This window comes from Chiloscyllium punctatum, chromosome 7 (assembly GCF_047496795.1).
Source record: "Chiloscyllium punctatum isolate Juve2018m chromosome 7, sChiPun1.3, whole genome shotgun sequence".
NCBI classification, from domain to species: domain Eukaryota; kingdom Metazoa; phylum Chordata; class Chondrichthyes; order Orectolobiformes; family Hemiscylliidae; genus Chiloscyllium; species Chiloscyllium punctatum.
Genome location: NC_092745.1, coordinates 123,253,999 through 123,270,441, shown reverse-complemented (window position 1 = coordinate 123,270,441; position 16,443 = coordinate 123,253,999). Strand labels below are relative to the sequence as shown.

General features: G+C 45.1%; 1 protein-coding gene across 2 annotated transcripts in view; it reads right to left on the bottom strand.

Moving 5' to 3' along the window:
- The window catches only part of miga1 (mitoguardin 1), a 125,913-nt gene that overhangs the window by 29,722 nt on the left and 79,748 nt on the right, over positions 1-16,443 (bottom strand). For both annotated transcript variants that reach the window (XM_072574766.1, XM_072574767.1), the window contains exons 9-10: positions 3,475-3,596; positions 396-468 (exon numbers count right to left, since the gene is read on the bottom strand). In XM_072574766.1, the coding sequence (XP_072430867.1) occupies positions 396-468; positions 3,475-3,596 (195 nt within the window). The remainder of the gene's footprint in view (positions 1-395; positions 469-3,474; positions 3,597-16,443) is intronic.

The following is a 16,443-nucleotide window of genomic DNA, read 5'->3' as shown; positions in this document are numbered from 1 at the left end:
TCCAGAAGGAGATCGTTAAAAAATTCTGCTCAGGTCCGATTTAAATCAATGTCATTTAGTTACCAACCCTACGGGTAGCCAAAGAGTTTCTCACCAGTCGCTTTTTCACAATTCCTCAGAATTTTGAACATCTCTAGTTTCTACTTCTCTACCCAGAGCAGAACAATCCCCAGGTTCTTTTGTCACTCTATATAACTGCAGTCGCTCATTACTGGTACCATACTGCATTGGTACCTTGCCTGCAGCCTCTTCAGGGTCTTGGTAATCATCCCAAAGTATAGAGTCCAGAATTGGCCATAACTCTCCAACTGAGGCCTAACCAGTAATTTATAATCCATGGCTCAGACATATTCATGCTCATGTGTGAATCAACAACTGAGTTCTGAAAATATTACCTGGAAAGCTTGACGCACACAGTGCACCTTGGCAAGAAAATCAATGTCCCCAACACATTCCAGCAACTCTGTCCTTTTAGACAAAACATAAGGTGAAAACAAAGATTAAGACTCATTGTTTTGTTAAAAAACTTCATGAACAGACCTGGATTGTAAAACAGCTTTCACTTTGAGGCAATATGTTAACGACTGGACATTGGTACTACAGAAATTCATGAAGGCTCCTTAGACTGGACTTTGCAATCCATCTCTCTCGCTGATTTTGTTGTGGTCTAAAACCTAAAACTTTGGTTATTTGACCCAATATTTCTTTACCTTAGTGCCGAATTGGTTTGAAAACTCTTCCGTGAGGCTGTTTTCCCATTATTAAAGCCATTTCACAAACGTAAACTGCTGTCTTCTTTTTGGTAACATGGCAATGAGTTCGCTATTTTAACAAAGAGTTGATCTGTTGGCCTTTAATTCAAGGGATTTTCAGGACAGGAATAAAGAAAAGATAGAACATAGAGCAGTACAGCACAGGAACAGGTCCTTGAGGTGCAGCAGATACAGGGCAACACTAAAACCTGCAATTTGCTCTGCAAGCCAATCGCCATCTTGACTTGAAATATATTGCCGTTGCTTCACTGTCGCTGAGTCAGAATCCTAGATGTCCGTCTTGGAATATTGTGAACAATTCTGGTCTCCTTCCTATCGGAAGGATGCTGTGAAGCTTGAAAGGGTTCAGAAAAGATTTATAAGGATATTGCCAGAGTTGGAGGATCTGAGCTACAGGAAGACGCTGAATAGACTAGGGCTGCTTTTCCTGGAATGTCAGAGGCTGAGGGGTGACCTGATAGAGGTTTCATAAGGGGCATGGATAGGGTAAGTACACAAGGTCTTTTCCCTGGGTTGGGGGAACCCAGAAATAGAGGACATAAGTTAGGGTGAAAGGGAAAAGATTTAAGAGGGACCTAAGGGGTAACATTTTCTCACAGAGGGTGGAACGCGTATGGAATGAGCTGCCAGAGGATGTGGAGGAGGCTGGTACAATTACAATATTTAAAAGGCATTTGGATGCGTATATGAATAGAAAGGATATAAATGGATAGGGACAAATGCTGGCAAATTGGACTATCTGGTCAGCATAAATGAGTTGGACTGAAAGGCCCGTGTCTGTGCTGTACATCTCTATGACTCTATAACATCGTAGGTCAACCTAAAGCATACAGATTTCACTGGTTCAAAGGGAAGTTCACCACCAGCTTCTGAAGGGCACTACAAATTGGCAATAAACACTCCGATTACCCCTGATGTGGAGGAGCTGGTGCTGGACTGGGGTGGACAAAGTTAAAAATCACACAACACCAGGTTACAATCCAACAGGTTTATTTGCAGGCACGAGCTTTCAGAGCACGGCTTCATCAACCACCTGAAGAAGAAGCAACACTTTGAAAGCTAGTGCCTCCAAACAAACCTGTTGGACTGTAACCTGATGTTGTGTGATTTTTAGCTCCCTTTACCACCAGTGCGAACTCATTCTTAACCTGCACAAGATTTTATTCTACTTTCGCAATTAATTCCCTTTCTTACCTCAAGTTGGATTTTGCAGCCCACAGGGAGTGGGGACAGAAATCACGGGCCAGTGCTACCCCTGGCCTGTGTCCCCATCTGAGCTTGACTGTGTATGTGAGGTCACTGCAAGTTTTATGGCACTGCATCCAGGTCACAGGGTAGACTGCTGGCTGTCTGCTCACATGCCTTGCAAGTGTGGGTCTGGAAAGCCTCCTGGTCCCCTATGGATATTGGATATTGCCCCTACTTTCCACATCGACCACCGAAGCTGCCCTCTCAATGTTGTCCTTTTTTTTTGTGGGTTCCCAGATCATATTCACTTCCTGTACAACTACCTGCTGCCTGACCTGCTGTATTTTTCCAGCACTACAGCTTTTCACTCTGATCTCCAACACCTGCAGATCTTACTTTTTCCTAGTGTCTGCTTCAGCCCTAACAAATGTGCCTTTTAAGAGGTGCAGGCTCCCTTGATGTGTCACTGGAACCTTCGCTACCCACTTCTCCTCCTTGTTGATTCTACAGCCACAGACTCTGCAGTGCAAGCAGGTATGCTGCCTGCACTTCTGTCAATGGGCATTGGTAAAATAAGCATCATGGCCCAGGGACCTGTCATCGTGTCATAGAGATGTACAGCACAGAAACATCCTTCAGTCGAACTCGTCCACACTGACCAGACATCCCAATCCAATCTAGTTCCATTTGCCAGCTAATTCCACTAATTCCACTTTCCCTCTAAATCCTTCCTATTCATATACCCATCCAAATGCCTTTTAAATATTGCAATTGTACCAGCCTACACCACTTCCTCTGGCAGCTCATTCCGTACGCGCATCACCCTCTGCGTGAAACATTTGCCCCTTAGGTCCCTTTCGTATCTTTCCCCTCTCCCCCTAAACCTCTAGTTCTGGACTCCCACACTCCAGTGAAAAGACTTTGTCTATTTATCCTATCCAAGTCCTTCATGACTTTATGTACTTCTATAAGATCACCCCTCAGCCCCCGAATCTCTAGGGAAAACAGCCCCAGCCTATTCAACCACTCTCTATAGCTCAAACTCTCCAACCCTGGCAACATCCTTGTAAATCTTTTCTGAACCCTTTCAAGTTTCACAACATCCTTCCATTGGTGTTTATCCAATTTAGCACCTTTTATAGAATTCACAACACTGCAGATGGAGGTCATTCAGCCCATCAAGTCAGCACCAACCCTCTGAAGAGCATCCCACCTCATTCCTGTAATCCTACATTTCCCATGGCTAATCCACCTCGCTTGCACATCCCTGGGACACTTTGGACAATTTACATGGCCAAGCCACCTTTGGACTGTGGTAAGAAACCAAAGCCCCCAGAGGGAATCCTCCCAGACACGGGGAGAATGTGCAAACTCCACACAGACAGTCACCCGAGACTGGAATTGAACCCAGATCCCTGGCGCTGTGAGGCAGCAGTGCTAACCACCGAGCCACCACACTAGCCATTATCTCTGTGGATTAATCAGTCAATTGTAATGGTAGAGATTAGCTTACCTTAACACCCGGCAAAATACTCTTCCATCTTCTGCCAAGTGCATCGCTTCTTCATAGAGCGGCAGGTGACACCACGAGCCCAGACCGTAGGTGCTACCTCGATTGTCTCGATGCTCTGTTAGCTGTTGGGACCACAGGGATAATAAAAACCACTCCATTGGATTCAATCCAGCTTGTCATAGAACAACCATTCTATTTCCCAAGAACAAACCAACGTTCCAAATTCAGAGGATTTGAGTTTAATGTCAGCCCATGTTCAGTTGGAAACTCTGGTTCAGAATAATGCTGGGTTCACAATCCCACGACCGAGTCTTAGAGTATAAAAATCCAGACTGTCACCTCTCTGCAATACTGACAGAGTGCTACTTAGTCAGACAAGATATTAAAGCAGGGCCACGTCTGTCCCCTCAAGAGATGCAAAAGATCACACTTGAAAATGATAGAAAAGTTTTGGTCAATACTTTCTCCCTCAACCAACATCAATAAAAGCATAAAAAATTAAAAACAATGTGATGCTGGAGATCTGAAATAAAAAACAGAAAATGCTTGAGAAATTCAGTGCATCTGGCAGCATCTGTGGAGAGAGCAACACAGCTAATGTTTCAGGATAACACGATAGCTCTGTGGTTAGCACAGCTGCCTCACAGCGCCAGGGCCCTAGGCTTGATTTCAGCCTCAGGTGACTGTCTGTGTGGAGTTTGCACATTCTCCCCGTGTCTGTCTTGGTTTCCACCAGGTGCTCTGGTTTCCTCCCACAGTCCAAAGATGGACAGGTTAGGTAGATTGGCCATGCTTAAATGATGCGTAGTATCCAGGGATCTGCAGGCGGGGTGGATTAGCCTTGGGAAATATGGGGCTAGAGTGGTAGGAGTTGGTTCTGGGTGAGATGCTCTTTGAAAGGTCGGTGCAGATTTGATGGGCCGAATGGCCTCTTCCTGCACAGCAGAGATTCTAGTCTATAAATCTCTAAACATAATGTGTTCGTTATTACGTTGCAGTTAGTAGGAGCTTGCTGTGTTAGCTCCTGTAGGCTATACATTACAACAACAACTTGACTTTATTGACTGTAAAGTGCTTTGGGATATCGTAAGATGATGAAAGACTATAATTGCAAGTCTTTGTTTCAGTCAAATGCAGTGGTTGGGTTATCTGGTCGGCATGGACAGGTTGGACCGAAGGGTCTGTTTCCATGCTGTACATCTCTATGACCCTAAGTGCCTTGGAGAATTCACAGCAGACTGAAACATGTGAGTCTAGAACATTCCAGCTAACCTCTCTGGATGCACCCAGAGTTTCCACACACTAACAGACCTGTACCGTCTCTTTTTTTGGGGCGGGGGGGGGGGGGGGGGTGGGGGGGGGAATGTAATATCATTTTGCCTTCAATAAAGTCATTCATTTCATACCACACACCTGTTCTTTGCCCACAGCCCTGCAATATTTCCGTTGCAAGAACTTTCTCTCATCCCTTTGTGAAAGGCACTATTGAATTCACTTCCGTTATCCTTTCAGACAATGCATTCCAGACTATAACAATAGTGGAAACTTATTTATTAATGCATTGTCTGGATAGATCGTCTTGGTTGCCTTTTTATGATTTATTTCTACAGTAACAGGAACAATTTGAAAGCGCTGTCGGTGTCACTGATTAATTGGAAGTAACAACCAACTGGTCTATTTAAACTTCAATTTTGTGATTACGCAACTTTCATCTCTCAGCTTCCAACACCTTTACTCGTATAAATTTAATTGCGAAAAGAAATTCCGGCTGAGGGTAATTTATTTTTTTAAATTGAGCATAAAATGTGGGAGCTGCCAGCTATCAGGAACAGCCTATCGTTTTGAAAGAGCAGTGAATGTTTATATTTAACTCAAAGTTAAAGCACTATTTTCTCTCTCTGCTACCAGTCAGACACCAGGAGCAACCGAGGCTAGAGTTAAGTGTGACAGCTGGGATGTGTAGGGTTGTATATCTGACCTCTTCCCTGTTTATCAACGAGCCAGATTCACTCTTTTAACTAGGGCGTGATTTTAATTGTTCCATCAATGATGCCTAGGCCTTTAACTTCCTAGATCCTCGGCTTTGGAAAGCCCACCTTAAACCACCCTGTTTCTCTCCCTCTCTCTGATTTTGCTATGGTTTAAGTGTTTGGTCATTTTGCTGCAGTATGTCTTTATCTCACTGTGGAACCTTTTTGAAAACCGTTGTGTGAAGCTGTTTTCCCGGCATCAACGCTATGTTACAAATGTAAGCTGATTGGTAAGGGTTACACCTGAAACGTCAACTTCGGAACTGCCTGATGTTGCCTGGCTTGCTGTGTTCTTCCAGCCTCCTGCCTGTCTTCTTATTGGTAACATGGTCATGTGTTTGCACTTTTAACAAAGAATTAGTCTGTTTAACTCAAGGGGTTTTCAGCACAGGAATAAAAAAAATAGAATGCAGAACAGTACAGCAGAGGAACAGGCTCTTCAGCCCATATGTCTATGCTATCCATGATGCTCTTCTAAACCAATCCCATTCTGCTTGCACATGTTCCATAACCCTCTATTCTCTGCCTGTTCATGTGTCTGTCTTAATCATTGTTACCATATCTGTTTCCACCACCTCCCCTGGCAGCACGTTCCAGACAACTACCACTGTCTGTCTAAAAACCTGGCCTCACACATCTCATAAAATCCCTCCAGTGTGGAATCAGGCCATTCAGTCCATCAATTCCACACCAACCCTCAAAAGAGCATCTCACCCTGTACCAACCCTCTACACTAGCCCTGTTATGCTGCATTTCCCATGGCTGATGCACCAACCTGCACACTATGGGCAATTTCCCATGGCCAATCCACCTAATCTGCATATCTTTGGACTGAAACCAGAACACCCAGAGAAAACTGACGAAAACACAGGCAAACTCTACAGTCACCTAAGGGTGGAATTGAACCCAGGTCTGTGGTGCAGCTGTGCTAACCACTGTGCCACCCCTTTAAATCTCTTTTAAACTCTTCCCCTCTCACCTTAAATCTACGCCCTCGAATATTTGACATTGCCACCCTAGGAAAAAGACCTTGATTATCCACCCTATCCATGCCTCTCATAATTTTATATATTTCTACCAGGTCACCCCTCAGCCTCTGACACTCTAGTGAAAACAATCCACTTTTGTCCAACATCTCCTTATAGCTAATTCACTCCAATCCAGGCAACTCCTGGTAAAACTCTTCTGCACCCTCTCCACGTCCTTCCTACAGTCTGGAGACCAGGACTGCATGCAAAAGTGGCCTAACCAAAGTTTTATACAGCTACAACATGACCTGTGAATTGTTATTCTCAGTACTGCAGCCAATGAGGGCAAGCGTGCCGTAAACCTTCTTTACTGTATCCACTGACATCCTCCTCACTCTCCACAATTCCATGTCATCTGCAAACTTACTAATCAAACCATTGACATTTCCATCCAAATCATTAAAAATATTACAAACAATAATGGTTCCAGCGGTGATCCCGACTGAGTAAATTAAAATGATCCACTACTAAAACCCTGTAGTTTTTACGACTTCCATAATCTGCTTACATATGATTAGATCAGATTTTCTACAGTGTGGCCTAACAAGTCCATACCAACCCTCCCAAGAGCAACCCACCCAGACCCATTCTCCTACATTTACCCCTGACTAATGCACCTAATACTACGGGCAAGTTATCATGGCCAATTCACCTGACCTGCACATCTTTGGAGTGTGGGAGGAAACCGGAGCACCCGGAAGAAACCCACGCAGACACGGGGAGAATGTGCAAACTCCACACAGACAGTTGCCCAAGGCGGGAATTGAACACCAGTCCATGGCACTGTGAGGCAGCAGTGCTGACCACTGTGTGGCAGCAGTGCTGACCACTGTGCCACCCTATCTCCTGAGAGACATATAGTATAACCCCATCATATATAGTTCTTGCACCTTTCTTATTCCTAAATTCTAGCAATATTGCATTGCCAGATGAGCTCTCTAAGATGTCCTCTCTTCGTACAACTGTGACATTCTCCTTCATCATTAATGTAACTCTTTCCACCCCGTTTACGTTACTTTCTATCATTACCTGAAACATCTAAATCCTGGAACACACAGCTGCCAGTCCAGGCCTTCTCTCAACCAAGTTTCTGTCCTGGCTACCACATCATAATCCAAGCTCTGAGATCATCTGCCTTATCTGTTATTTTTCGCCTTGCATTAAAATAGACTTTTAGTTCCGCAAAGTTCATTAACCTGGCTCTGTCTGTCCTTCCTACAGAAGAAGGGCTGACGAAGGGCTTATGGCCAAAACGTTGATTCTCCTGCTCCTCGGATGCTGCCTGACCTGCTGTGCTTTTCCAGCACCGCACTCTCAACTCTGATTTCCAGCATCTGCAGTCCTCACTTTTGCCTGTTTCTTCCTTCTAGACTTACATGATTTGGCCAATCTCATCAAACACTCGACATGCTGACCTACTGTTTTGGCTTCCCCTGCCATGCTAATTTAAACCTTCTCTAGTGGCATGAGCAAACCTCCCTGCCAGGATATTGGTGCCCCACCAGTTTAAGTATGACCTGATTTTCTTGCACAGGTACCTCTGACCTGGAAGAGATCCCAAAGATCCAGATAGCTGAATCTCTCCCTCCTCCACCAACTCCTCCGCCTTGCATTCAACTGTATAATTATCCTACTTCTCGCCTGCCTTGCACGTGGCACAGGAATTAATCCTGAGATTACAACCTAAAATGCTGATTTTCAACTTCCTACCTAATGCTCTGAATTCCCTTTGCAGGACTGCATCACTCTGCCTCGATGGCTTGAAGGTAGAAGACAGAGGGTGGTGGTGGACGGTTGCTTTTCAGACTGGAGGTCGTGGAGTGCCACAAGGTTTAGCTGGGTCCACTGCTTTTCATCACTTCTATAAATGATTTGGATGTGAACATAGGAGGTATAATTAGTAAGTTTGCAGATGACACCAAGATTGGAGGTGTAGTGGACAGTGATGAAGGTTACCTCAGATTACAACGGGATCTTGATCAGATGGGCCAATGGGCTGAGGAGTGGCAGATGGAGTTTAATTCAGATAAATGCGAGGTGCTGCATTTTGGAAAAGCAAATCAGAGGAGGACTTTTCCACTTAATGTTAAGGTCCTGGGGAGCGTTGCTGAATAAAGACACCTTGGCGTACAGGTTGATCGTTCCTTGAAAGTGGAGTTTCAGACAGGTCGGATAATGAAGAAGGTGCTTGGTAGAAATGATGAAAAGCAGTGGACCCACCTCTGATCCTTGCGGAAATCTAAGCTTATCCAATCTCTCCTTAAGACTTGTTGAAACTTACAGCACAGAAGGAGGCTCATAATTCCCATGGTAACCCTTCAGAAGTCCCAACTCACCTCCTTTTCGGATGAGATCTCAAGCCAAGTGTCCATTCACCAGCTCAAGTTGGACGTGAAAGACTAATTGAAAGGCGAAGGAGGATGCTGAAAAATGTGTTGCTGGAAAAGCGCAGCAGGTCAGGCAGCAGCCAAAGAGCAGGATCTGCTGCACTTTTCCAGCAACACATTTTTCAGCCCTGATCTCCAGCATCTGCAGTCCTCACTTTCTCCTATGAGAAGGAGGATCCCCGGGACACAGGATTACAATATTCATGTAGCCAAGATCAACAATAACAGGTCAGGAGGAATTTAATTAAGGTCATGAGAGACTCAGTTACAAGATGGAGAGCTGGAAGGTGTCCTGTGAGACCTCCTCCTGGGAAAGGCAGCCATACTGTTTTGCCGCAAGGCTGGGTGGGAGGATGAATTGTAAGCAGGTGCAGAGATGCTTTCGTGACATGGATATGTTGAACGAGTTGGTAAATGCAGGGCGGATGAAGCAGAACGTGGATAAATGCGATGACCTGTCATTATCATGTTGCTGCATGTGGGATCTTGCTGTGCCGAATTGGCTGCAGCATAGGCACCATCCCATGATTATAGGTTGAAGAGTATTTCTCTGGTTGAAAACCATTTTGGAAAATCGAGAGCATGGTGGAAAGCGCTTTATCAGCGCACGTTCTCTTCCTTCCTTGGGGCTACTTTGTGGGTTTTCAAGAAGCGAATATAAATTGTTCCACGGAGAGCAGGAGAAATTCCTTGATTGGTGGATTGTTTCAGACACTGTTTCCTAGTTGTACAACACAGTAACCAGAAACAGGTGATGGGACGTCAAATTCAATTGAAAACTGACCCACAGTGTTTTTTTTCCCCCTCTGCTGCTAAATGTAGACATATCCAGTCAAATTTCAGAAGCTAAACAAAGCACAGTGTATTTCAAAACCTTGACTAATGTAAGTAAACGCCACAGGAAATGTGCGCCCTGTTTGATTTCCCTCTCGACATGGTGAAGACAGAATAGCGGCGCTGAGATGACAACATGCATTGTACTCATTTCACTAACGCTCCAAACTCAATGAGATCTTTCAAATGTGATTCCTGAACCCTCAAGCATTGGCAAAAGGGAGATCACAGGAAACTGATGCACTGTCTGTCCCCCACCACCCCTAATCGATCTTTGTATTTGTTGACTTATTGCCTCTTTTTTAGCAACAGAAGTAGGCCATTCAGCCCATCAAGCCTGCGCCACCATTTAATGAAATCATGGCTGATCTGATTTGATGATCCTTAACTCCACTTTCCTGCTTTTTCCCCATAACTCTTGATTCCCTTACTGATTATAAAGCTGCCTATCTCAGCCTTCAACATTTTAATGATCCGGCCTCTACTCCAGATTCTGCCGTCAGGGGTCTGTTGGGATCTGAACTTAGGTTCCTAAAGCATCACCTGGCCTTCTGAGAATGAGAATACCCCTACACCAGCAGCTCGCCCATTGCAGCAACATACCAATGGTTTCTGTAATGACCCCCTTTCAATCTGTTGCTCAGGAATAATGTTGAGACAAAGAGGGCAGCTAACACCAGCATTGTGTTCCTCTCCACGGAGAGTGGGTCTGGTTTGAGGCTCAAGTCTTGTGTGTTGCATTCGTTGCACCCATTGTGGCCTACTCTACATTGGAGAAACCAAATGCAGACTGGGTGACCACTTTGTAGAACACCTCTGGTCTCTGCACAAACATGACCCTGACCTTCCCATAGCCGGCCACTTTCACACAGCATCCTGCTCACATGCCCACTTGTCTGACCTCAGCTTGCTGCACTGCTCCTGTGAATCACAGCACGAACTGGAGGAATAACATCTCATTTTCACACGAGCGTACAATCTTCTGGGCTCAATAATGAGTTCAACACCTTCAAATTGTGAATTTACTCCCATTCTTTCCCTTTCTTTTAGCTTTACTTGCTACATTCTCTGTTACTATAAGGCATAAGAGCAGAAATTTGGCCATTCAGCCCATCAAGTCTGCTTCACCATTAAATCATGGCTGATAAGTTTCTCAACTAGGAGAAAGTGAGGACTGTAGATGCTGGAGATCAGAGCTTAAAAATGTGTTGCCGGAAAAGTGCAGCAGGTCAGGCAGCATCAAAGGAGAAGGAGAATCGACGTTTCGGGCATAAGCCTTCTTCAGGAATGAGAAGGGTGTGCCAAGCAGGCTAAGATAAAAGGTAGGGAGGAGGGACTTGGGAGAGGGGCGTTGGGAATGCGATAGGTGGAAGGAGGTAAAGGTGAGGGTGATAGGCCGGAGAGGGGGTGGGGGCGGAGAGGTCGGGAAGAAGATTGCAGGTCACTTTAACTCCCCCTCTCACTCCGCCAAGGACATGCAGGTCCTTCCCCTCCTCCATCGCCAGACCATGGCAACACGACGCCTGGAGGAAGAGCGACTCATCTTCCGCCTAGGAACCATCCAGCCACAGGGATGAATGCGGATTTCTCCATTTTCCTCATTTCCCCTCCCCCCACCTTGTCTCAGTCCCAACCCTCAGACTCAGCACCGCCTTCTTGACCTGCAATCTTCTTCCCAACCTCTCCGCCCCCACCCCCACTCTGGCCTATCACCCTCACCTTAACCTCCTTTCACCTATCGCATTCCCAACACCCCTCCCCCAAGTCCCTCCTCCCTACTTTTTATCTTAGCCTGCTTGGCACACCCTCCACATTCCTGAAGAAGGGCTTATGCCCAAAACTTCGATTCTCCTGCTCCTTTGATGCTGCCTGACCTGTTGTGCTTTTCCAGTAACACATTTTTAAGCTCTGATAAGTTTCTCAACCCCATTCTCCCACTTTCTCCCCATAACCCTTGATCCCCTTGACAATCAAGAACCTATCTATCTCATTCTCAAATATACTCAATGACCTGGCCTCCACAGCCTTGAATGAATTCCATAGACGCACCAGTCTCTAGCTGAAGAAGTTTCTCCCTATCTCAGTTCTAAAAGGTCTTCCCTTTACTCTATGTTACAATTTCCTCTCTTTCTTCCCCCCACTTCAAAGGGACTGTCTGTTCTTTCCAGTCTGGCAGTTAGACACACCATTGTTCTGCCATTCTCCCATTCTGATCACTTAATGTGAACCACCAACATTCTTTCTCCCCCAGCACTCTGCCCTACTGCATAAATGCTGCCCCCTCCACACTTCACACCAGCTGTAATGAAGAGTTATCTAGACTTGAAACATTAGCCTGCTCTCTCTCTCCGCGATGCTGCCTGACTTGTTGTTATTTCCAACAGTTTTTGTTTTCAGCTGGGGCTTCAGGGGTTGTGTTAGCTGTCGCACTTGTTCGTGCCTGGAATTAAGATCGTTAATTGTAAGTGAACACAAGCATTTTGATGCATAAGGGCGGCACAGTGGTTAGCACTACTGCCTCATAGCGCCATTGATTCCAGCCTCAGGCGACTTTCTGTGTGAAGTTTGCACATTCTTCCCGTGTCTGTGTGGGCTTCCCCCCACAGTCCAAAGATGTGCAGGTCAGATGAATTGGCCATTTTAAATTGCCCATAGTGTTAGGTGCCTTGGTCAAAGGGAAATGGGTCTGGGTGGGTTACTCTTCAGAGGGTCGGTGTGGACTTGTTGGGCCGAAGGACCTGTTTCCACACTGTAGGGAATTGAATCATATTATCATTTTAGTGTCTCCCTTCAAATAGACATGGCCTTTGGATTTCAAGCTAGGTACATGATATCCTGATGAAGGAGCATCGCTCTGAAAGCTAGTACTTCCAAATAAACCTGTTGGACTATAACCTGGTGCTGTGTGATTTTAAACTGGGTACAGTTTGCGTACATTTCCCTCAGGTCCCACTTACATTAGTCCAGGTTTTTAAATACACGGTGTTAGTCAAGCTTCTGAAATCTGGACAGATTTGTCTACATTCTGCCTCAGTATAAAAACGGCACAGTTCAGTTTTCAATTGAACTTGACATCATATCACCTGTTCCTGGTTAATGTGTCGTTTAACCACGAAACAGTATCTAAAACAAAACTGACACTCAAGCAAATCTGCTGCTCCCGGTGGAGCTGTTACATCTGCTGGAGTCCTCACTAAACCTGAGCACAGCCAAAGTTTTAATACCTTTATCAAGACTGTGCACCTTAGTGAATTCAGCTCATAAATGGAACATCCCCGAGAAAAACGTTCATATTCACGAGGAGGAAGTGAGGACTGCAGATGCTGGAGATCAGAGCTGAAAAAGCGCAGCAGGAGAATCGACGTTCCGGGCATAAGCCCTCCTGAAGAAGGGGGTCCTCCGAATGTGTTTAAGGAACAGTGAGTTCTCAACTGTGCATATCAAGGAAGTCACTCCTTGATATGCATATATCAATATGTTGATATGTGTAGAGATTCCCAGGCATGTGTTAATATTTACAAGGATTGCCTAGGGTTGTGTTTCCAAGTGAGTCTCCAAGCCTGCATTTGCAAGGTCTCCTTCAGGGTGTGTGGTGATATTTTTGGGGAGTTCATGGGAAAGTGTTGATAGTTTCTAAGAATGTGGATTAGTGGTGCTGGAAGAGCACAGCAGTTCAGGCAGCATCCAAGTAGCTTCGAAATCAACGTTTCGGGCAAAAGGCCTTCATCAGGAATAAAAGCTTTTATTCCTGATGAAGGGCTTTTGCCCAAAACGTTGATTTCGAAGCTACTTGGATGCTGCCTGAACTGCTGTGCTCTTCCAGCACCACTAATCCAGAATCTGGTTTCCAGCATCTGCAATCATTGTTTTTACTGTATTTCTAAGAATGTGTCAACATGTACAAGGGTTCCTCAAAGTGATGAAAACCTCGGGACTAGAGCCCAAATTATCAGTTTACCTCTGCCAAACAAATGCCCTTTTGCTGTCAAAGGGGTGGAGGTGCTTTGCCCACCTCACGGGGGACACATGGTACCAGTGGCCATCGTCTCTAGACTGAAGCATTTCAAACGTCCCCTGGCCAGCTTCCCACCTGTCACCCTCCATGAGCTTCAGCCCATCCAGAATGCGACTGGACCTATTTTAACCCACAACCAGATCCTGTTCAGCCAGTGCCCCTTGTGCTTGCTGACCAACACAGGCACTCAGTCCAGCAAACCTCGCAATAAACATTCGCTGCTTTCTTTTTCACTTCTTCCACCACCTCAACCCCTCCCTATCTCCGACATCTCCTCCAGCCCTACGACCCTGTGAGGTCTCTGCCCTCCTCCACTTGCACTTCCCTGATTTTAATCAGCCCACCATCTGTGGCTGGGTCTCCAATCCGATGCTCTGGAATTCTCTCTCCCTAGACATCTCTACCTCCCTTTCCTGTGCACCTTAAAATCTAACTTTAGGTCATCCCTTCTACTACCACCTTATGTGACTTTGCAGCAATTTCTGTCTGGGTTAGGTTTGCATGATGTTCTATTGTGTTAAAAACACAAGATGTCATTGAGGACCAGTACAGAAAAATTAGGAGCATGACCCCTCCCACCCCAAATTAACAGTATAGAGAAATAGTCAGAACGTTCAGACTAGACAGTCATTACAGCCTCTCTGATTACCTCTGGGCTGCAATTATAAATTTAGCAAGCTGCCAGCAGCCATCTGTTAGCAGATAGCAGGGATTCCTGGGCACCATGTCCAGTTTCTTAAATAGACTCAGAATGCCTTTCCTGCTTTTGTTATTTGATTCTTGCTTGTTAAAAATTAGCTTTTAAGATGCAGGCAATGCTGGCAGCACCAGCGTTTATTGCCTGTCCCTGGCTACCTACTTCCAATCGAGGGGCTAAGGGATCGTGTGGTGCAGAGATACTATCCACACCTCGAGGTTCAAGCTCCACCTGTGCCAGAAATGTGTTATAAAACCTCTAAACAACTTGATTAGGAAAATATCTACAACTGAGAGGCTCACTTCGCCACTACTGCCTCGCAGCATTGAGCCAACCTTGTTTTTTCTATTACTGGAGTTACTTATGGATATTGGTGGCTAGCTTCTCTTGTGATGATGCTTCTCCCTGAACAAGCTTATGTTGTCCTTGCGTATTTTTCAGAGGGGACCTAAACACAGATTTTCCGGGAGGTCTAGTTTGGGTGGGCTTTAAGCCAGTTTGATTATAGCTAACAGGTACTGCCTCAGGCAAAAGGTTTGAAGGTTTAAACAAAATACTTGTATATTGAAAGGGGAGTGGCCAGTTCTCCCAGTTCAGCTTTTCTCTGGTTTTGGGTTTTAACAGTCTTGCCGTTCAGAGACGCTAGTCAGTTTTTGAGGCTGCTGGTGAAAGAAACAGCTACATGGAAGAGGGTGTTCCATGCTGAATCTCTCTTTCTCTCTCTCTCTGTCTCTCTCTGTCTCTCCCCCTCTCTCTCTCTCTGTCTCTCTCTCTCACTCTCTCTCCTGTAAGACCCTGTGTTTGATTGTACCTTTTTTGCCAACACAGTGTTTATGGGGATGTTGCAAGTATCTGAGATAGCATCATTAAATTGGGATAGTCTGGTGGGTTTTTAAGTAGTTAAGTTATTCTATATTCTGTTCTCTTGTGTTTGTGTTTTATTTGGTAATCTTGCAAAGAGATTGCTTTGTTTAAAACTAAGTGTTTGGGCCACCAAATCACTCTTGGAATGTCCACTTTACACCTGCTTAAAACAACTTGAAAAGTCATGGTCTGGCCTACTTTCTTGAAATGTTTTGTGGGGGTCTGGCCTGATCTATAACATCCTTTCTGGAGAGTATTACTTCAGTTTTTACAAAAGAAGGGCTAATGTAGCCACTTTTACTGAGAGCAACTTTTAATTTCTGAGACCAGGTTTTAAAAACTGACTTCTAATTCTCAACCTGTCATTTATGCTTCCCTGGATTATTATATAAATTATACTGTGGATGCTGGAAATCTGAATCAGAAAACGCTAGAAAAACTCAGCAGGCCTCTAAGACCCAGTACAACCCATGGACAAAACCAACGTCATCTACAAAATTCCATGCAAGGACTGCCACAAACACTATGTAGCGCAAACAGGAAGAAAGTGAGCCACCAGGATACATGAACACCAGAAGACACGACCAGGATACACAAAAAGACACGACCCTCTCTCCCTCGTAGCCCTACACACGGATGAAAACAAAACACCATTTCGACCGGGACAACACATCTATCCTGGGACAGGCTAAGCAAAGACATGCCAGAGAATTCCTAGAGGCCTGGCACTCCAACCACAGCGCCATAAACAAACACATAGATCTAGATGCCATCTATCAACCCCTCAGAAAATGAACAGGAAATGACATCACCACAAACTCCAGGAACCCCATCCAGGACAAACATATAAATAGAAAGCAGGAGACAACAGCTTCGCTTCACTTGGAGGTCGCCACTGATGATGTTACCTCGCCAGGTAATGAAACATCTGGATATCAAACCTACAGCTCAGTGAGTAAACCTACACCCTAAACCTCAACCTGAGCTACAAACCTTCACAAACCTTGCAAAAATTCTAAGTGTTCCTCAGAAGTCAGTTCTGTGTTTGGGTTATTAGCTCAGTCATATAATCACAACACTCACTGTATAATAAGTACTTTGGAACATTTTTGTT